Source organism: Abramis brama (genome assembly GCF_963993115.1).
Source record: "Abramis brama genome assembly, chromosome: 17".
Lineage (NCBI taxonomy): Eukaryota > Metazoa > Chordata > Actinopteri > Cypriniformes > Leuciscidae > Abramis > Abramis brama.
In genome coordinates this window covers 14,787,711-14,810,445 of record NC_139979.1, presented here as the reverse complement: position 1 = coordinate 14,810,445, position 22,735 = coordinate 14,787,711, and the positions used below count along the sequence as shown (strand labels likewise).

Here is a 22,735-nt window from a genome sequence, read left to right as displayed (position 1 = left end):
CTGTAAACAAAAAAACAAAAACAAAAACAAAAAAAATTGTATCAAGTGACCTGTCGGGACCAGTTAGGCTCTTTGAACAAAACAAAACACAGGAACTCTGCTACTTATTCAAAACTTTAAAAGCTCTCCAAAATGACGTTGGGCCTATTTGGTGCGCCGGAAAACCCATTGGGCCAGAATAGATTACGAAAATTACAAAAAAATTAATTGAAAACGTTGACAGCTGCGTCCAAAATCACATACTGCCTTGTACATTTGATAAACTGCTTACTTTAAGACCGTTAAAAAGTATATTCGCTAAAAAAGTATTTATGGGACATATTGGCTTCTATTGGATGCGCACTCAAAAATCTAGGTAGAATTACCATCCGGGTATTTCTCACATAGCCTACTATTTAATGAATAAAATTCGTAGGCCTATATCACATGTGCTGCTTTTCTTATGGTTTCCACTATAAATGACCAGTGTATTATAGTGTTTCAGACATAGTGTAGGGCATGGGACACCATGAAAGTCATTTGTGGGTAAAAACCTTGCTTACATAAACTTTATTTAACCAATTCCAGTTGTTTACACTTTAGCAAAGCCACTTTAATTGTCCAAAGAAGACATGTTGAAACAAAAAAGGTTTTATCAGTCATTAATGCAGTTTGAGACTGTGAAAACTTTACATGTTAGTAGCTGAACTTTGAAGGTGGAGTGAAGTTCATCAGCAGCTGTAGTACACATCAGAATCAGAGCCCTTATCTTGTGGTCCACACCGGTTATGAGGGAAGCAGGCGTAGCAGATGTTGCCCAGGTCTGTCCAGCATTGCTGGCAATAGATCACTGTGCAGCCTACAGAACTGCACTGCACAGCCTGCTTCTGCTTCACAAACCTATCACACACCCAGCACCAGTGCAACCTACAGCCCACACGCTTTAGAAGGCCCAACAGAACCGACAGCACCTGGCAGAGAAGATGAGATCATAAATGTATATTTTGACACTCATTTATCAAAAGTATTAAATCTGTTGACCATTTTGGCATGTAACCCTAAGAAAGGCCATTGTTGTGCATTTACTGCTACAGCTGGAGAGGTGCAGCTATTGAAGAATGATATGATTGTTTTAATTTGCTTGTCAGATAGATGATCTTCCACAAAATATTTGTCAGTTTGTATAAGGGAAGTACTTCCAAATGAATCTAACCAAGTTTTCAACTGCTGCTTCTGAAATCACATACTCTTTTGAGTAGATATTTATTTTAAGTAGTAATTACTTTCCAACCTATAAAAACAAATTCTATATAGTATGAATGAATGTAATCTGGACGTACATTTGTCATATCAGTTGCGTCACTTCACTGCCTGCCATTCACAAATCCTCTCCTGTGGCCTCAGGATATAATCTCGTTGGAATTATTAGGTCATCCGGGAACATTACATTGTCAACTTGGACATATTACTCTGTTCACATACTGTTTTCAGAAATATGCGATTTCTTGGTCTCATGCTTTTTCTCCGATTTTACTGAATGTATGACCTATGGAGTGCTTAATTCTGCATTTTTAAAATTGAGATGTGAAAATTCTAAAGTTGCAACCTGAAAATCTACAACAACAGAAAAAGTTCTGTTTTCTCTGTTGGGTCCTATACCAATGTATCATACACACCGTTATAAAAGTCTGTTTTTGATTTCTCAGCCGATGACGCTGTCTGTTGATGAAGGAGATGCGTTTCTGGATCTGTAGGTTGTAGAGGAAGAGGATCCGTTTCTTTTCTCTCTGAAAAAGCAGTACGGATCAGATGGGTTTCATCCAGCGAAATGCTGTAGATGGATTTCAGATTATAGGAATAAAGACACTAGTGTTCTCTTGCAGGATTATAGGGATAAAAACAGTGTGCACCTCTTCATGAATGAGGTAATACTTGTTGCACTAGCTGAATCAGGGTTCACAGGGGGCCTGTAATCCTCCTCATGCCGACACGGGCCCACAAAATGCTGCAAATCTAATGCTATTACTTTAAAACCCTCTTATCTTATTAGTGCTTTACCCGCATACACACTAGAGAACACAGATTTCACTCAATATGTGTGAGAAAGTATCCTCCCTGTACACCGCACACTGTCTCAGGCGCTTTGAACCTGCTGAATCAGGATATCGGTTACAATCGTGACCAAACCGATTAAATCGCATAAGGGTTTTACTTCACTCCATGGACTAGTCGCACACGTTCTACAAAAACAGTGCGGAACTAAGCCAAGAACCCAAAGATGCATTATTAAAGTCAGAACATTTTTATTATACTACACTAGACATTTTATTATACTACACTAATTTGTTTAAAACATGATAAATCTGAAAATGTCTTTCTTTTTTTGCAATCTGGACCCCATTTCATATAAAATGAAAATGCAAAGTTTATTTTAATTGGATAACTGACATCAGAGGACGTCATTTTGCCTATTATTGTGCTTTTTGTTTGTTTCAATTATGCTAGGAGACCTTTAGCATTTATTCAAGCCTTCCTGTGCCAAGTGTACAGTGACAAAACAACAGCCTGCGAAATAATAAATATTCTCCTGCTGAGCGAATTCTTTTGGGAAATGTCTTTGTGAAATGCACTGACAATAAAGGTACCAATTAATTGTTTTACTTTTAATTAAAAATTATTAATTGTTGAACATGCTTTTATAAAATTTCCTTTAATTAAAGAAATGTGTTAGTAAAAAGGATATTATTAAAAAAACTGAACATTTAATCACACAAACTTTTATGTTTACAAAAAGCCCTTGGACTATGAGATCATCAACAGAGCATTAGCTTGATACTTGCCACACATTACCCCAAGTCCAACAGTTATTATTCATAAATCTGTCGCAATATACGTGATCAGCATTAGAAAGCAGCAGCACATGCAGAACAGTGAATCTTAAGCTCCTTAGCCAACGAAAGCATAAGGAGCTTCTGATGTTTATGACTGACCAATATTGTTAATGATAAACACACTGCCAGGAGTACTAGCTTCTGTCTCTCAATCCAAACAAACACAATTAGTCATTCATAGGGTACTGTTCACTGTAGGGTTGCTGAACTGAATGGGACTGTTTGACCAAAAGACAGGAGTGAGTCAGTGAAAATGTGTTACCTGGGCTCACGGGGCAGGTGGTCTTACCTTTGGGAAGTAGAAGGTGGTGATGACCCGGCGCAGACGATTGGTGTATACCTGCAGGCAGCACATGAGGCACATCAGTAAAAGGGGGAGGAAGATCCACAAGTAGTTTGACTGGCTCAGAGTATGTGGCTGGGGCAAACAATCTATACACACATAAACATACACACGAAAGAACAAAAATGATGCAAAGACGTAAGAAAGGAGACCAAAACTACAGTAAAAACAGCAACATTGTGAATATTATTACAATTTAAAATAACGGTTATTTATTTTAAAATGTAATTTATTCCTGTGATGGCAAAGCTGAATTTTCAGCAGCAATTACTCCAGTCTTTAGTGTCACATGATCCTTTAGAAATCCTTCTAATATGCTGATTTGGAACATTTCCTATTATGATCATGTGGAAAACAGTTGTGCTGCTTAATATTTTTGTGGAAACAGTGATATTTTTTTCAAGATTCTTTGATGAATAGAAAGTTCAAGAACAGCATTTACAGTATTTGAAAACTATAATAATCCTTTAAAACATAAATGTCTTTACTGTCACTTATAAAGGAATAATGGAATTCATTTCTTGCAAAAAAAAAAAAAAAAATCTTACTGACCCCAACATTTTGAACATATAGACAGAAATAACCTATTAATGGATCAGGTTACATAGCAAGTAAACAGAATACAATGGCTGCCGTCTAATTAATGTTGCGTCATTATGTTGTCTAGAATGCATGCTGTCATGTTAGTGTTATAAATAGTCCTCTCATCAGCTGTCTGCATGTGTACTGCCGTGTGGCGACCGGTCTAGTTTAGACCTATCTGGATGAGACAAACAAGCACAATCAGAGCTTTGAGTTTAACTCTGATCAGATTAAATAGACGGCCAGACCGTAGAGGTCACTTGGCCTCAGAAAAGACCGACTGTAACATTGAGCCACTCACAAGTACACTCACAATCTCTCTAATACTAAAGCTGGTGCATTTCTCTGCCAGTAAGATTACACTAAGATGAAACCAGATACTTTTGAAATTGTATTTTGAAACAAAAACCAACAGAATAGAGAATTAATTTAATAGATTTTTCTTCTCATGAAATGAGCAAACAGTTTATTAATTAAAACCCACATTAGCTGAGATCAGTGTGGGAGTGCTGTGGTACATGGGCTGCTACAACAAACAGAGACCTTTGAGTGATCTTGAGACATCAGGGACTTACAGGGCAATACAATATTATATCGATATCTAGGCCATGATCCGATAACATAAGAGAAGTATAGTTAATCCAGACTGTGGTGTATTGAGATTATTTTATTCTAGATATTTTTTTCTCTTTCATCTCCACTGGGCTTTTGTGCCTGAACTTGCTCTGAGATTCCCCCGAATTATGGTCATCTCTTTTGTCCAAAATTTGTCATGTAAATTTCTCACTTGCAGAGAGAACATTGACACTCAAATAGTAGACAACCTACGCAAGTTACTTGATTGCACGTCAAGATTGGAGGAGGTGTTGAAGGCCCCAATGGTTTTCCGCAGAAGTCTGGCCAACATGGAATCTCCACCAATTACAATGTCTGCATGTTGAACACCTTCAGAAGAAGAGATACAGAGAGAAAACATACTATTTACAAGTAGAGGCACATGTTAATTCCTTTAATCTTGAAGGAAAACACTGCTCATGCTCATGCATATGTACAAGTCTGTATTTGTGCTCACTAGTAACAGAGTAAGTGGTGAAAGTGTGTCTTCGGATGAGGTCAAAGATGTTGTACAGGATTCTATCAACAGCCAGCAGAACACACACAAACAGAGCCAGAGATGCAACTTGCAGGAAGGCCACAATCTGCACGAGAGACATTGTTTCAGAACAACAAAAAACATCAACTTATTATAAAATACATAAATGCTTTCCTGTTTGCAAAGTAATAAGCCAGCCATTATTTCCCTGAAAAGCACCAACACTTTGGCTCTGTGGCACCACTAAAACATTGCTGTTTCTTTAAGGCTCCTCACCAACCCAACACAGCAGTGCTGATTCAGACAATGGCATGAGTTATCTGTTTGAGTGTTTGAAAAGCCTGTTTGAAAACATTACATTAGCAATTCTGTTTGGTGCCATTAGAAGAACAGAAAAGGCACACTTCACCTTTAACTCTGCTCCATTTTTAATACACAATCTGACTATCAGAACATGAATTAAATGCTGAACACAGGGACCATAATATCATACAGCCCTAAAAAAGTACCACAGGCATGAGCTCGCTTGAGTGGATAAATAAGCTCCATGGGTTGATCAAACTTTCTTGCTCTGCTTTCTTCAGTGGTAGCAAATGCCTCTTCCCCTGAAACAGAAGCTCAAATTAGTGCAAACACGGATATGAATGTGTAAGTGTACGTTTAAGATTTTAACTTACAGCTCTTATTCTGCGAGCATCAATCTGTCTGAAGTAAGTAGTTATGTAGACATTGTCAAAATAAATGTCTCTGCAAAATTGACGAACATATCCAAATGCTCTGCGAAAAAAGAAAGAAAAAAAAAACTGAACATCTCCGATCACCTGCGGGAACATTCTATAGTCCTGCTGCAGGGAGGCATGAGACTGCAGATGTGGCCAGAGCAATAATTGCAATGTTCATAATGTAAGATGTCTGCGACAGTGCTACAGAGAGAAAGGAAGGACAGCTGATCGCCCTTGCGGTGCTAAACCATGTGCAACCATACATGACGTGTTCGAGAACTTGTAAGTCCCTTGGTGGAGGAGTGGAGTAACATCTTGCAGCAAGAACTGGCAAATCTGGCTCAGTCCATGAGGACGAGATGCACTGAAGCACTTAAAGCAGCTGGTGGACACTAGGGCTGTGACGGTATGGGATTTTGTCTTACCGTGGTGAAGAATCAACAAATCACGTGGTTTGGCGGTTAAACGCTCCAAGTTTCGGTTCATTTATGAGACGAGCTCCAGTTCACGTGCAATGCAAGTGATCGTGCCGGCGCCTCCATGTCCTGATTATATTGTCTGCTATATTTGTTATATTTTTTATTTATTTATTAAATCCAGGCAATTGGTTGATGAAACATTGATTTAAAATTAAGATTTTTTGGAAATAAATTATCATGAATTCTATAACTAACTAATAACTTGTAACTAAAATATAAATACATTATATATACACACGATACACTATACAATATAAAATACAAAAATAAATATTTTCTTGGCAGATACTTTCTAGTAAAAATAACATACATAAATATTAGGCTATTTATAGAACTACCTGTTGTTTTATTTGAATAATTCAGTAGATACATTGTACAAAGTGCACACATGTATTTTTTTTTTGACAAAATTGTACCTTTATTGGTAAGGTCACAAGTAGCACAACAGTGTTTAAGGAAAGAGTGAGAACTTACGAGGTGAACACCGTGATGAAGGTGAATGAGAGAAGGAAGTTAATCACCCCAGCTATCTTCTCAGCAATTTCCATTTTCTCCTGAAACACACGGCTCAGCTCCTTAGAGAAATTCTGGAGGACGTTCACTCCAAACACTGACTGCTGCTCCAAATTCTTAAAGACAAATCATAAGAAGAAATGTTTTTTTAAATTTAAAGATAGGGTAGGTAATGTTTTTCATAAACACTCTGCTATACTGGTTTAAACTCTCTTCACATCCTGACAGCAATCAATAACAGAAGTGTTCTAAATATAAAAAAATTGACATACTGCCGAAATGAATATGCAGCAGTCAGGTGGTACAAGTCAGAGCTCTGTAAATTGTTTACGTTCATTATTATTGTAATGTTATGTGCTTTAAAACATGAGTTAATTTAACGCTGTCTCTCTCTCGTGACGCTTTGCAGACTCTGCTCTGGCTGTGACTCTGCGTTCATGTGTTTTGGAGGAGGTGTAGCAATCTTAAGATTTTTACCTTTTTATATTAAAGGACAAGTTCGGTATTTTACACTTAAAGCCCTATTTTCAGATTGTTTCTGATGAAATAGAATGGTTTAGAATGAAATTTGGACAGATGCTGCTGATCCGAGAATTTTAGGTTTTTGTGTTATCACCCCCTCACCTTCACAATGGCTCAATAGGTGCATATATGAACTATCCTTCCTAAAACGCATTCAACTTTCGTTTACAAAGACGTGAAACTCACAGAGTGGTCTGTGATGTTCACTGATATGCTCACACAAAAATCGCTGCAAAAGATGCTTTCCAACAGGTTTTATCGTAGTTTATGTGCAACTCCATTGACTCGTAATGGATGTGCTGTTAGGTACGTTATTACTCCGCCGCCGGAAATTGGGCTGGAGTGTCTATTATTCAAGCTCTCAACGGAAGAATGTACGGGTGTGAGACGTTTGGAAAAATAGATCCACAGTTTCACAACGAATGGTAAAACAACTGTTGGAAGGCATCTTTTGCAGCGATTTTTGTGTGAGCATATCAGTGAACATCACAGACCACTCGGTGAGTTTCACGTCTTTGTAAACGAAAGTTGAATGTGTTTTAGGAAGGATAGTTCATATATGCACCTATTGAGCCATTGTGAAGGTGAGGGGGTGATGACACAAAAACCTAAAATTTTCGGATCAGCAGCATCTGTCCAAATTTCATTCTAAACCATTCTATTTCATCAGAAACAATCTGAAAATAGGGCTTTAAGTGTAAAATACCGAACTTGTCCTTTAAAACTCAGAGGATTTCCAATACCTTAAGCACTACATTGGTGGTGAAGTGTTCTGCAAGCCTGTTGATGGAGTCATTTAGTTTGTCGAAGGTCTGACCAAAGTTTCCCTCAACTGGGATGTTCTCTGTGCACCATGATGTCATCACTGAGAGAGAGAGAGAGAGAGAGAGAGAGAGAGAGAGAGAGAAGACAAAAAAACTCAATAAACCTGGGATCCTGATTTCTAAATGTAAAGATCAGATACAACATGCAAATATTACCTCTCATGATATCACACAGAAAGTGGAATTGCATAGGTATGCAGAGAAAGTTGTTTATAAGAGGGGCTTGAATGGTATTCATACACTCTTTCCACTTAGCACTGAACCAATCCTGACATCGGCTAATTCCCTGCTGCACCACATCTGTTACACACAACATCATTTAGACAAAGCTAAGCATAAAACCTCTATCATACACAGTCTATAATAGCTTGTTTTCTTCTCATTTACACTCACAGTCACAACGTGCTCTAGTCTTCGCTACATACTCCTCCTGAGTGCTGTTGGCCGTATGGACGGACTCCTTACCAAGAGAGTCATATCCGTACCGACCCATTACCTCATCCTGGATCTTCTGGAACTTTTTGCTCACATTTTGAGACATTTGTTGAAATTCCTCACTGTCATTCTAAGAAGAAAGATGTTTGTGGAACAGATTTCCATGACTCATATCAGCAAACTGTACATTCACACTCAGTGTCAGGACTCACCACTATCTCCTGCACTACTTGCACGTAAGGCTCTGTCAGCATTCTCCACATCACCTTGCTGTGTGTGATCTGCAGGTCTATGTTACAGCCCATGGAGGAAGCCACATCCTGCACGTTATGCTGGATGTTTGCAATGGGGCCTGATGGGATAAGCACAGGAGATGGGTCAAAAACTAAAGAAAGCTCATGTGTCAACATTTGAGATCTGTGTTTTATAGTGTCATTGTCAGTCACACAGTTGAATATTCCTGTCCCTTAGATTTTTACCGTGGTAAAGTCCATGCAGCACAAAAACCATCAGGAATGTCCGACCTTGAGATCCAATCATACTAGGAAACATCAGGAGAATGGAGCAACGGAACAGTGAGGAAAACATGCCTCCAAGACTACACAGACCTACACAAACACACCATACAGGACACATAACACAAAGACTTTATTTTAATATTATATTTTTTTATATGACTGAATAAACCTGATTATATTAAATACCATTTTGAGGGTCAAATGTTTACTTTCTGCAGTGTACTTGCCTACGAACACACATCCAACAACAACACGTTGTACTGCTGTCATGACAATATTGTGCATGAGTCCGAAAAATAAACCTTAAAAACAGGTTAAGACAAGATTAGCATCACATGTTAATTATGAAATTCATGAAACAATCATTTATAGACTACCATTTAAAAGTTTGGGGTTAGAAAGACTTTAAATTCAGCAACGATCCATGAAATTAAAAAAAAAAAAAAAAAAAACTTGTGCTTTCCTTATGAACAAAGTTACCAGCATTAACATTGACAAATTTTCACTGACTTCATTCAGTGTGGAAGACATAAATGATCAATATAAAACATATATACACAAGAGAAACAGATAAACATACATACAGAAGAATAAATAAAATAAAATGACTATATACATAATGTCAGAGATAAATGATTTACAGGAAGAAAGTGTCTGTTGAAATAAAGGTAATAAAGGTTAAATTTGGTCATTTCTATCAAAATAAAACGAGGAGAAAAAAGAAACAGATCAAACAAGCAAAAGGACCTACAGCCCCATTTGCCTTCATTTAGGCCTACAGTAAATTAGAACACAGACTGTTTTAAGTTGTACTAAGTAAGGGATAATGTAGGACGAGGCGGTTGTTATAGCGAATACAACCTAATCAGGAATCTTGAATCAGCCTGAAGGGGTTGTATTCGCTAAAACAACCGCCTCACTCTACATTATCCTGCTTATTACATGGCTACCTACCAAATAAATCAATAATTTGACACAAAATATTGATTAAAAAAAGGAGTTTATTGATTTAAAAACGACTGTATTGCTTCCGCTAAAGAAAATAGTCCGTTCCGTCTCTACGGTTAGAATCCTGCGTCCATAGCAACGCTCTGTTTTTCATGGCAACGGTGTGTTATACTTAGCAGCGGTCTGTTATCAAGAAATAACAGACCGCATTCTACATTAGAATTCAACCAAGCCATGTAATAATATTTAACAATATAAGTGCTTTATTTGTATTTGCAGTTAAAGGTCCCATGGCATGAAAATTTCACTTTATGAGGTATTTTAACATTAATATGAGTTCCCCTAGCCTGCCTATGGTCCAGTGGCGATAGGTGTAAACCAAGCCCTGGGTATCCTGCTCCGCCTTTGAGAAAATGAAAGCTCAGATGGGCCAATCTGGAATCTTCCCTATGTCGTCATACGGGAAAGGTTACCTCCCCTTTCTCTGCTTTTGGCCCGCCCATGAGAAAATGAGCTACGACCTTGCGAGCGCGATATTGTTTTTTCCTTGGCTTGCAAACGAGCAAAAGCATGGCAGTTGCTCAGTGTTTGGATGTACAAATGAACACAAAAGTCTTTTTTTAGTTCCTTCATCCGAATATATAGGTAAATCTTCAGGGGTAAATCATGGGTTATGTGTAACATGACTTCAATATGCGTGGACATGGAGAACTTTGTCATTACAAAATGAGCCAGAGTACAGTCTTCTCTAAACTAAAAAGATTACTGATATAGATGCTAATACAGCTTAAGAACGATAGCAAATCAGAGCAACATGAAAAGCCAACAACACAGGCTAGCTAGCTACATGATAATAACTGTAACAGCATACATAAACAAACCAACTAAAGTACCATATCCAGACACAATACTCTAACCATTCAGAGACGTCCTGGTGTAGCCGCTGAGTTGCAACTTCTTCAGGTGCTTCTCCATCCGGATCAGATTCAGCGTCATACTGGAAAGCTTGAATGACTGCGTGTCTACGAACCATTGCGATACAGCCACTGTAAACATTAGCGCATGGTACCGTGGCCGCAAGCTGGTCAAGGCCACACCCCCAACCACCTTACACCCCCACCCTCCACCTTGCCCGCCTCTCTCCTCCTCATTAGCATTTAAAGCTACAAACACAGAAATGGCATGTCCTAAGGAAAGCTCACTGTGGGACTGGCTCGTAGTGGCTGTAAATCTGCACCAAGGCTGAATTTCGGGAAAGGGACTTCAGATACAGTATTAGGGGACCACAAAGGCCTATATAAAAGCATCCAAAAAGCAGCATGTCATAGGACCTTTAAATAAATGCAGCCTTTGTGAGCATAAGAGACATCAGATGTTCAAAAACACTTGTTTGTGTTACAGTAAAAATGTAAAATGTAAAAATGTTACAGACCCCAAACTTTTGAATGGTAGTGTGTATACCAGGTTTTGCAGAGTTTCTTACCCACACCACTCAAAGCTCCAAACACAGCGCCCGTGAGACGTCGGACCACAGGAAACTCTGACAGGGGGCCGAACAGGAACCTTTGAACTCCAGGTGGCAGAATACGCTTACACACCTGCTCTAAAGCTGCAAATTCACACAAAAAGTCAAATCTATATGCTGGACAGCAACTAATAAATTAAAATTCTTATCTAAAAACAAAATGTAAGATAAACACACTTGAGTGGGGTGTTTTACATCTGTTTTCCCCGAGACACTCCATCACTGGTTTCTTCTTCACTGGCACACAACACTGACTGCAAAAGAAAGCCGTTTTAAAAGATGCAACAAGGAGTCAGTTGGCATGAGCCCTCATGGATTTGGTGTAAAAAAACAAAAACAAAAAACAACCGTCTTGACAATTGTTTTTACAGGACAAAGTACTAGCATGAGTATTTGAATGGGTCCTAGACCACCCCTTTACCTGTCAACATATAAAATTGAAACTTTGATAAAAAATTGAGTAGTTATATTTTGCATTGAAAAGCAGTTAACGTTATTTCCGCAAGCTCTACAGTGGACAGGTAACGTTAGGCCCAACTCTAAAGCAGCGATGTTTTTGGGGTTAACCTTAGTTCATATTTCTCTTTTTTAAATAGCTAAACATCTAATAAAGTTGCTTACTTTTTTATCTTTTTACTCCCTTTCTCTTTAGGATGGCTCCAAAGGGACCTTTTTTAAAGTCTCTCGGTAGGAAAATATCGCGTTTGCGCCGTAGCTCGGCGACGCGTCAGGTGAAGCGCAGCCTAGCTGGGTTTACTCTGGGTCTGTTCCTCGCTTCAGTGTACGGTATGACAGCGCTGTTCATCCAGAACAACGATCTCTGGTTCTGCGTCACCACTACCGGCATCCTCGCCGCTTTTGCGGGGTTTGGAACAGGTCTCTCCGACCGCGTGCGCACCAACGTCATGCTGATGATCCCAATGCTGTGCTCAAGTAACTAAACACCTGTCAATCTCTTTCATAAACGTATTCTGTGTTGGTAGTACATGTGAACATGTAAATTAACAATTTGCTGAATATCATTTAAAATTTAAGCCTATAATAGGGGAGACCTAGGCTATTTGTCACGCTTTCTTTCGGTTCTTTTTGTAGAGTAGACGCATAGTTTAAAGCCTTTGGGGGGAAAAGATAGAAAGATAGAAAGGAAAGAAAAAATAGAAGAAAATAATGAATATTTCCACTTTCACTGTCCATGGGGAAAAGGTTTGTTGAACACCCACTTTTACGTTTTGAACTATATTGTGAGACATACTGTCACACAACAGCCTATACAAGCTTTTCAGCCAAATGTAAACATTAAAAACAATTATGAAACACACAGCAATTTCTTAAACTGTAAAAATTGAATAGGTAACGTGCAAATATCTCAAAACATAAACATGTAAAATATAAATATAAAATATTCCTTTAGTTTGCACAGACAACACAAATTTGAGTTAAAATTCACCTTTTGTCTGAATGTATGCTAGTGTAGTTTTAATGTTCTCTTGTTAACTCCACAACTATAGCAAAACGGTGTCGAAAAAAAGGGTTTAAAACTGTATGTTTAGAACCAACTTACAAAACCACTGCTAGAGATTATTGCCTATTGGACTTTTTGATGTATTGGATCTAGTCTCAAAAATGTACAGATACTGAGATACAGCACAATCTTAGGTGACAAGTCCTACGCTGCATCCGGAATCGCATTGTACATGTAGGCTACTACATTTGGTTTGAAACATACTTTGCGACCGTTAAAAAGGTATGTTTTATATAGTATGAATATGTGTAAGTATGAATGAAATTTGGACATACTACACCCATCATGTTGTCACTGCCATGTGACCTTCAGTGTCAGTCGCATCGGTTCACTGCCATTCACAAATACTCTCCTGTGGCCTCATGGGAAAGTAAAGTGTCCAGTGGATGAGCAACTATTTTTCGAATTCTATAGGTGCATCTCAATTTGCATACTTATGCACTATTCTTAAAATTTACACACTTTAAATACCCGGACGATGCACTTAATTAACTTAAACATTATTTGTGGAATGGTGGACACTTCATGCTCTCAATGGTCGCAGCTTTAATTACTATCAGACTCCATGTTGAATGACAAAATTACCGTATAAAATGCATACACTACACGACTGAGTACATAGTGCATTGTACATCGTGTATAGTGTCATTTGGAACACAACTTATGTTTTCGGACATATTACTCTGTTGCCGTGGTTTTTCGTGTACTACATAGTAGGGAAGTATTCGATTTTCACAGCGCTAGTCTCCTCTAAATCTCCTTTGAATTAACTTTAAAACCACTGTTAAATCATCTGTATTATCAATAATTTATCACCTCTCAGTTTTTCCAATTGTATTGCTCATCATAACACCTCTCTCACACATTTTTTTTTTTTTGCCTTTAAGTCAGGGGTAAAAAAATCCTTCTTTTCCTCATCTGTACCTTGGTTATACATGGCCCCGTGAGCAACACAATGGAGAATGTTGAACGGGCCGCAGACAGTGTTATCTGTGGTGCAGAACTTGCCATGAATCAGACCCAACAACTCCTGCAGCGTGCCGCCAACCCTCTGCTACGTGAGTCCATCTGCAAGATCATCATGTCAACAATGCACCTCATTCAAAAACACCAACATCTGCTCAAAACTAAACAGTGAATATTTAGAAATTCATACCTTATTCACTTGAAAAGATAGTGTACAAGTGTAAATTCATTTCATTCAAATTCATTCAAATCATTTATTCACCCTCACCTTTTTTCTGTGAAACACAGTAGATGTCTCAATGTCTCAGTATTTGTTTATTTTTTGTCCATAGGATGAAACTGACATTCACTGTGTAGACAAAATCAGTTCTTCAAAATGTCTTCTGTTTTGCCGAAATAAAGTTGTTTGATAAAAGACTGATATTTTACAATATAATAATACAATATAATATATTTATTTAATATATTGGATAAAATATTTCTACAACTAATCCTAACCCTGTATGTATGTATGTGTGTGTATATGTATATATATATATATTCTCAGTCTTCTGGTTTAATTAAAAACATAGTTGTATGTTGTACATATTTCTGTTTTAATATTCTGAAAATGGCTTCTTTTCTTTTTTTTTAGCGGCCCTGGGTAAGATTAAGGAGTTGGCGAGGAATGCTTACTCAATGGCAGGTCGAGCACAAAACCTCATCAGAGCTCTGACGGAATCTGTGCGGCATGTTGGTGAGTGAATCAGTCGACCAAACATCCGGTAACGCCATCATCTGGGCCTATGCTCTTTCATGTTTACTGAGCTTTGAGTCTCTCTGTCTCTCTATTTCCTTTTCAGCTCGTGTTCTAAGAAAGGTACTGCACTTCTTGGCAGATATTGGTGATGTGTGTAATGACAAGCTGGGTCTGCCGTATCAGAAGTGCACTAAGCTGTTCGATGAGGGCCGTGAGAACTGCATGGAGCTGCTCTCTGTGTTCTCGTTTCTCTGCCACATCCTAGATGGATTCCAGTCTCTCTGCGGGCTCGCACGCGGTGCGTCTCTGGCATATGATTAGTCCCTTAAAAGCCCTGTCATTACCCTCTTTACAGGAAGCCATATATCCACAGCACGCTGATTCCTTACTGCATTATTTTCTGCATCACAGTGATTTTGTGTTATTATATTTCTGTATATTTGATCTATTCTGCCGTTGTAGAAACTGTGAAAAATGGTTCCTGTGACAGAGCCTCCTAAGTACTGTTCATCTCACATGCTCAATATATACAAAAGTTTATTTACAGTGTGTTCTTGTGGGAGCAGTTTGTCACGTTTAAGTACCCTAAATGTTACAGTATGAGTGGGGTGGTTGTGTTCCCATGTGTATGCATCTCTCACATTTCTCAACAGGCTGACTGCAAATCTGCAAATCACATCTGACAGCAAATCCAAACATAACCTCTCAGCGCTAAAATGAATCCTATACAGCCTTATTGAGCAAAGTTCTGCTGTTTAGTGCAATTCTTTAGTGGATAATTAACTTATGAAAACTGCATGTTATTACAAAATTTATTTGAAAAAGAAGCTATTTTACAGATTTTAATTAATGCCTATTTTTTTATTTTTTTTTATGGACTTTTCGCTCAGTGGGACAGCTATTCTGCATCTTACCATCATATATTGCTGACCACTTGAAGACTGCTTTGGCTTATCGTAAGTAAAATTCACATTCTGAGATTCATGATTTACTGGCATGCATGGAGTGATTCTTCAAAAACTCTTAAAACTTCAGTTCAGAAAAATACTTTTTTTATTGTTATTGCCATTTTTGTTGTTGTCACCTCTAGCAACCATTGTGGCATTCGATCGAATTAAAAAAGAATTTGAATTCAACATTTCTACCTCCTTCGACTTTGATCTGCTTCTGAACAACAGTCAGTCCATGCAGGATGCTGCTCAGGAGATGATGGAGGAGGTGTCTGAGCAGATGGGCCTCCTCCTGGAGCTCAAGGTCCTACTTGCATACATGGGTTTCTTCCTGCTTCTCTACATGTATCTCCAGTATGTACTTCCTGTTAAATACAACTTGCCATAGTCAATAAATCACACACATTTAGATATCTTCACATGTCGGTACTGTCATGGAATTATTTTATTAACAAAATCTTGTTTGTTAACATTTTGTTTAGTCAGAACTGAATAAAACTGTTAAGATTGTAGTCCTAAAATAAGAGAATAAGGATTTTTGAGCCATGAGTTGTCGCCTTCTGTTAACATAAAAAATGTACATAATAATAATAATTAATAATTAACAGTAATAATTAGCCTATAACGATAACAATTACTATTATTATAAATACTAATAGTTCATTATTGTTGTTGTTAATAGTATAACCAATAACTATCACAGTACTTTGATACATTATGAATATGTATAATAATAATAATAATAACTATAATTGGCTACACTTTATTTTATGGTGTCATTGTTACAGTGTAAATATATATTTAAGTACTGAGTAATATTAAGCAACTACATGTACTTACTATAGGGTTAGGGTAGGATTAGGATTTGGTTGAGGGTTAGTTGCATGTAATAATGCATAATTTACTGTTATTACTATGGTAAGTACATGTAACATATGTAACAAGGACACTGTAAAATAAAGTGTTACCCTATAATAATTATTATTAAACAATAATTGTAAGCAAAATTGAAAACATTAATACTAATAGTATTATTATTATTAATAAATTAATTATTTGTTCATATTCATATAAAAATTATTATTGTTTCTGCTATGAAGTACATACATATAATGCAATACAATTTATAATAAATTCTAAAAAGGATTATGTATGTTAACATTTACCAAATTTGACACTGAATTGATGTTTTTATAATATCACGCTCAGATGGTCCCTCACAGTGGGATCATCATATTTTGGGGTCCATCCAAAATTTGGAAGAGTATATCCATTTGTATTTGTGTAATGCTCATTGTCCTTTTATGTGTTTGTGAACAGGGCTGTTCTGTACAAACATCGATACCTTCATAATGATAGATTTGAGAACATCTACATAACTGACCAGTTCATTGAGCTGGACAGGAAGTTCTCCAGACAGGGCAAAGCAGCAGTACTTCCCCTCAGCCACAGAGAAACTCTCACCTACATCAGGCCCTGTGAGTGTATACTTTTTTAAATAATTGTGTGTGTGTGTGTGTGTGTGTGTCCGTTAGCAGATAGATGGTGTAGGGTGAAGGGTCAAGAGGAAGGAAGAAAGGAAAGAATGTTCATAGACATTTAGATAAGAGAAATATAGCTGAAAATGTGGAGGAGGACCCTGAGCTGAGAGAGATTAACAAGGAAAGATGAGAAAAAGCTCACAAGGGAAAGGTCATCAACAAGTACCAGAAAACAGGGAATGTTTCACACTCAGAAAGACAGGACATGTCAAAAGGTCAAACTGCTGTAGTAAAGCAAACTGCTCTAGGACACTTCTGGTGACCCAAAGAAATGTGTTGCACGTCTGTTTTGGGAGAAACAACTAACTTTTTCTGTCAAAGGTCGTACATTCGATCCACTCTACAGTACTTTGGCGTATTAACCAATACAACATCAAAACTGGTCAAATAGATACAGTAAAAACAACAATATTGTGAAATAGCCTACACGTTTGATATTTTAATACATTTTAAAATTTAATTTATTCCTGTGATGGGAAAGCAAAATTTTCAGTAGTTATTAATCCAGTCTTTAGCGTCACATGATCCTTTAGAAATCATTCTAATATGCTGATTTGGTGCTTAAGAAACATTTCTTATCAATTTTGATTCAGTTATTATCAGTTGTGCTGCTTAATATTTTAGTGGAAACTGTGATACTTTTTCAAGATTCTTTGATGAATAGAAACCTAAATAAAAGTATTAATTTTTATTAATAAAAGTTTAAAAACGAACTGACCCCAAACTTTTGATCGATAGTAGTGTACACAAGGTATAAAAAGACTAGGATGTGGGCTCTGAAGCGAAACCAGTTCAAAACCTAAAAAGCTCCACAGAGATACACACATCTGGCTAAGACCTAGAATGACTCTAATAATGGCTCTCATGTCTTCCTCAGGCTCTCTGTATCTGACTGCGAGAGAGAGACGGACTATGGCAGGTCAGATGTTGTCTTTGTTCAGGTATATGGTCATGACAGTCATACTGATAGCTGTTGACCTCATGGTGTTCTGGGTGTTTGAGCTGGTACACCACCAGGCCCAGGGTGAAATCGTGACCCAAGGTACACAAGACGAAAAGCATAGCATGGTTTCGATGCCATGGTTTGCTTACTTTCTATATATATCATTCTAGCATATTCTGTTATATATTTTCAGTGTTATATTATTTTAATCAAAATTTTTGTTCACCTCCAGCTCCTATAGTGGTTGCAGTACAAGTGAATGGATCTGGTTACGCCTCAGATATCTTTAGGGACATTGCAGCCTCTTTTGACATCCTGCAGAAAGGAAACATCACTGTGCTTAGCAAGAAATGTCTCATGAAACCTTTGGAGCCAGACTACATGAGATACCTGCTCATTGGTACAACTACAAGTACAATTAGACATTTGTTTTAATAACATACTGTAAATGCAGTCTCTTGTTTTAGAGTGACTCCTAGTGGTCGACACTGGAACAGCAGATGGAACATTTGACCAGCCAAAACAGTTTAATCTGTTTACTCACAAATGTGCTTTTGATATTTAAAAATGTTTTTAGGATCATTTTACTGAAACTTGAGCTAGAAAGCAACTACAGTTGTTTTTCTGAATCTTTAAAGCTCAATAAACAGATTTTTTTACCAGACCTATTTAACAACTCAACTAATCACAGCTTTACGATATCAAAAACAATAGACATATACCATTACTTGGTGTGTCTTTTTATCTTATAACCTTAACCCTATGATTCTTCAGGTAGCCATAGTACTTACCAGCCCACAGGTTGAAGTTCTTTAGGAATGACGTAGAAGACAACCTTGTGGTTGTTCTTGTTTGAGGCTTAGTTTGTAGTAATAAGTGAAGTCTCACTGGAGGCAGTTGTAACAAAACAAATACAATACAAAGCAGTTAATGCAGAACTAAAACTTTAATTTTAAAGCTAAAATCTATAATCAAGCCCTAAACCAGGGGTTCTCAATATGGCTCTTGAGGTCAATTTTCCTTCAGCAATTAGCTCCAACCTTGATCAAATTCACTTGCCTGTAACTTTCTAGTAATCCTAAAGATCTTGATTAGCTTGTTCGGGTGTGTTTGATGAGGGTGGGAGCAAAAACGTGCAGGAAAGTGGACCTCAAGGGCCACTGCTGGTTTAGAGCTTAATTATAGAGGGTGCTTCTCAATACTCAAGTTGACGCTTCCTCGTTTCCTCGCTCCTCCGTCCTCCAGCTCGTGGCCCGGAAACCGATGGAACTCAGCCATGTTGAAGGGCATCTCAATTCTATAATTGCACCGCAAGGAGGTGAGGAACGAGGAATGAGCAAGCTTCCTGAGGAGTCATGAGTGTGGATACACAGGTATCCTTCCCTCGCATCCTAAGGGGGTGGAGCTAAGACGTGAGGAAAGGAAACGAGGATGCACAAATAAGAGATGAGAAGCACCCAGAGCTTTTATTTTATCTGATTTTCCCCCCAGTTTCACAGACAAGGCTTAAGCTAGTCCCAGACTAAATGCCAGTTTGAGCTGTTTCAACTGAAAGTAACTTGCTCTGACATATCTTAAAATATGTCAGAGCCATTGCTTTGTCTCAAGATGCACACCAGTAATGTTTTTTTTCTAAGGCACTTTTATGAAAGCCACTTAAACTGACCTAAGACCTAATCCTGGCTTAATCTAAGCCCTGTCTGTGAAACTGGGCCTTTAAGTTTTATTTTTGCATTAACTGCTTTGTATTGTAACCAATAAACAGCAATATTGGAGATGGTGTCAAGCATCCCTTGATAGGGTATCAGGTTTCCTTCAAGCTTAATCCAGGCATCATCTGATGAGTGCTTTACTCCTTATACCAGAGGTGCCCATTCCTGTTCTTGCAGAGTCAACCCTGATCAAACACACCTGAATAAATATAAATATAAATATGATAAACACACTCCGAAATATCTTTATTAGTTGGTTCAGGTGTGTTTGATCAGGGTTGGAGCTGAACTTTGCAGGAAGATAGATCTCTAGGAAGAGGATTAGGCACCCCTGCTCTACTTTTTGTGGAATTCCAATTCCATTTAATTCATCAAATCCTCTGTCATCTATGATCCAGTCTTTCTTTTGTAGGAGTATCAGTCTCTGTACCTCATGATGTCTATTATGACGGATGTCCTTACTCTGTCGCACACACTGTTGTTTTCTTGCACTCTTCCCCTTGTTCACTCACCGTAGTCTTTGTTAGTCTTATCTCTGCTTGTGGTTTTATCATCTTCTCTTCACAACCGTGTGTCCTCTTGTTAACCTTTGTGGCTGGTTGTACGCGCCAAGTTTGTGAATTTCCTTTTTTTTATTATCCTGCTCTACATCATAAACAAAGGAAGTCAAGTAGGCCTACATTTGATTATACTCTACATCAAGATAATTTTACGTATTGCTGGCAGGCACTATCCAAGCAAATAGCATTCATGCCACAAGAAAAGACAAGTAAATAACATTTCTTTAAAACCGAAAAAAACTGTTTTCTTACAATGCAAACATTTACCTTTTATTTGGTTATATGCCTGACTTTTGTCTTCCCTCCAAACAAAGGTCTTCTTTATGGCTTCATGCTGTTTATTGTGATTGCTGGTGGCTACGTCAAACGTTTACAGAGGTTTGTGTGTGCCAGGTACCATCCTGAAAGAGAGAAAGTAAGAAAGTTTCCTAGCACAATTACCATCAAAATGAACTTTGCTAGTCACAGATATAAAGTATTTGTCAAATATTTACTGAGCTGGTCACCTTTCTAATGCTTCTAAAATAAAAATGCTAAAAAATGCTTGATAAAAGTGCTTTTTATCTATAGAGAATTATGTCTCATGGAGGAGAAACACAGTACTGTGCAGATGTGGCTTGTAAAAGGACAATGACTGAACTATTTTACTTTCAGTTTGATTTTATTATGAATAGTTTATTCTAAATGTGTGCATGTTGCAGAAGAGGATCCAGTACCTCCACAGGCATATTCTTACTCATCGTGGGTCTTTAGGAAAAGCCCTACTAAGGGCAGTACAACGAAAAAAGGTGGACCAGCAAAATAATGGCTTTACACAAACACTGGCCAAACAGTGAGTATAAACTGCTATGAAAACCACAATAACACACTCAATAGATACATTATTAGTATGGGATCAGTAATCATTAATTTTCACTAAAACTTTTACTCAGCAAGGACACATTAAATTCAAAGTGACAGTAAAATATTTTTCAATGTTACAAAAAAATCTATTTTAAATAAATGCTGAACTTTCTACTAATCAAAGAAACCAGAAAATAAAATCACACTTTCCACAAAAATATTAAGCAGCACAATAAATTATATTAAAATATATTTTAAGTTGTAATATTTTACAATATTACTGTATTTTTAATCAAATAAATGCAGCTTTGGTGAGCATTAGAGACTTCTTTCAAAAACACAAATCTTACAGACCACAAGTTTTTGAATTGTAGTTATCTATTAGGTATTATCTGAAGGTTAATGTTTTAAAGGACTTCCTCAGAATCTTCCATTTATCCTGCAGAAATATGGTTTTAAATTAAAATAAATTCACACACTCCTCACTCTTTTTTTTTTTTTGCAGCCTGCCGGGGGGTGTCATCATAGCCAGGCTCCTGGATATCAATAAAGAATCATGCATGGCCTGTGGGAAAATGTTGGAGACAAGAGGTCATGATGATGAAGTGCATATATGCCCTACCACTCACTGCACAGGTTGGTTTTCTCACTCTTGAGAAATTATTGATTTAAGATAATTTACCTGTCAAGAGTATATAGACTGTTAGATCAACCTGACAGGCAAATTTATTTCCTTTCACAGGCCGTTACTGCTCGCTGTGCTTCAGACTGATGGGGAACCTCTGTGCTATCTGCATGGGACCGCTTATGTTCCAGGAGGAGCAAGAGCTGTACGTCACATGACAGAACAATGATAGACACCTTGATATGATAGTGCAATGATAGCACAATTGTGTGTGTGTGTGTGTTTCTCACAAATTGAAATGATATAGTTTGAGGTAATGGTCAGCTTAACTTTTATTTAACCTGGAATATTTAACCAGAAGAAATCATTGTTCAGATTAGCTTTTATTTTTTCCATTTTGAAAATGGACAGGAAAGTTCTAAACATATAGGCTTGTGAGTTTCAGAGACTCCAGCGATGAGGAGCAAGCTGATTTATTGGAGGCCGCTGTAACACCACAGCAGACTAGTCAGGGCATAGAGATGAAAAAAGTTGTGATCAGGTGTGTGTGCAGAGTAATTAAGCAACTTTGTCACACATTTGAGTTATACAAATGCAAATTAGCAGTGCAGTAGTAACTTATGTCTTTTTTTCTTTCTTTTTTTTTCCAGTTTTTCCATTCAGGATCATTCTGTATGGCTCAATGGACAATCTAGCCATCAACATATAGCTGTCAATAACAGAGTTTGAGGCCAAAGCTTCTTTGTTTTAGCGAATTTAGATGTGCAGAGTACCGTTTTCTGTGGTGTTGAATAAATGTTAAACCAGGTGCTGTATGTGTTTTTATTTAATTATTATCCATCTTGATCAAACTGTAACTTAGGTAGGCCTATACGTGATGAAACTACAAATATTTTACAACTGTTACCTCGTGTAATCACATCTGTCACAATGCGGTTGGTCTGGTTACATTACTTTACA

General features: G+C 37.5%; 2 protein-coding genes across 2 annotated transcripts; one reads left to right on the top strand and one right to left on the bottom strand.

The window, feature by feature from the left end:
• Window positions 1-596: 596 nt before the first annotated feature.
• dcst1 (DC-STAMP domain containing 1) lies at window positions 597-18,882 on the bottom strand. The gene is made up of 20 exons (XM_084087921.1): window positions 18,827-18,882; window positions 18,262-18,350; window positions 15,747-15,916; window positions 13,901-13,964; window positions 11,552-11,624; window positions 11,333-11,458; window positions 9,129-9,203; window positions 8,863-8,991; window positions 8,596-8,735; window positions 8,342-8,513; window positions 8,105-8,248; window positions 7,868-7,989; window positions 6,564-6,718; window positions 5,566-5,665; window positions 5,398-5,493; window positions 4,868-4,994; window positions 4,624-4,740; window positions 3,160-3,302; window positions 1,656-1,766; window positions 597-950 (listed from the first exon to the last, which is right to left on the bottom strand). The coding sequence occupies exons 5-20, from the start codon at window positions 11,592-11,594 to the stop codon at window positions 711-713; spliced, it is 2,040 nt and encodes a 679-aa protein (XP_083944047.1). The 5' UTR covers window positions 11,595-11,624; window positions 13,901-13,964; window positions 15,747-15,916; window positions 18,262-18,350; window positions 18,827-18,882; the 3' UTR covers window positions 597-710.
• dcst2 (DC-STAMP domain containing 2) lies at window positions 12,028-22,512 on the top strand (the record flags this gene model as incomplete). Its single annotated transcript, XM_084087920.1, has 15 exons — window positions 12,028-12,307; window positions 13,784-13,954; window positions 14,497-14,598; window positions 14,705-14,899; window positions 15,492-15,557; window positions 15,692-15,905; window positions 16,872-17,029; window positions 17,970-18,134; window positions 18,268-18,435; window positions 20,622-20,722; window positions 21,009-21,139; window positions 21,656-21,786; window positions 21,893-21,980; window positions 22,221-22,316; window positions 22,426-22,512. The coding sequence occupies 15 exons, from the start codon at window positions 12,028-12,030 to the stop codon at window positions 22,502-22,504; spliced, it is 2,145 nt and encodes a 714-aa protein (XP_083944046.1). The 3' UTR covers window positions 22,505-22,512.
• Window positions 22,513-22,735: the final 223 nt, after the last annotated feature.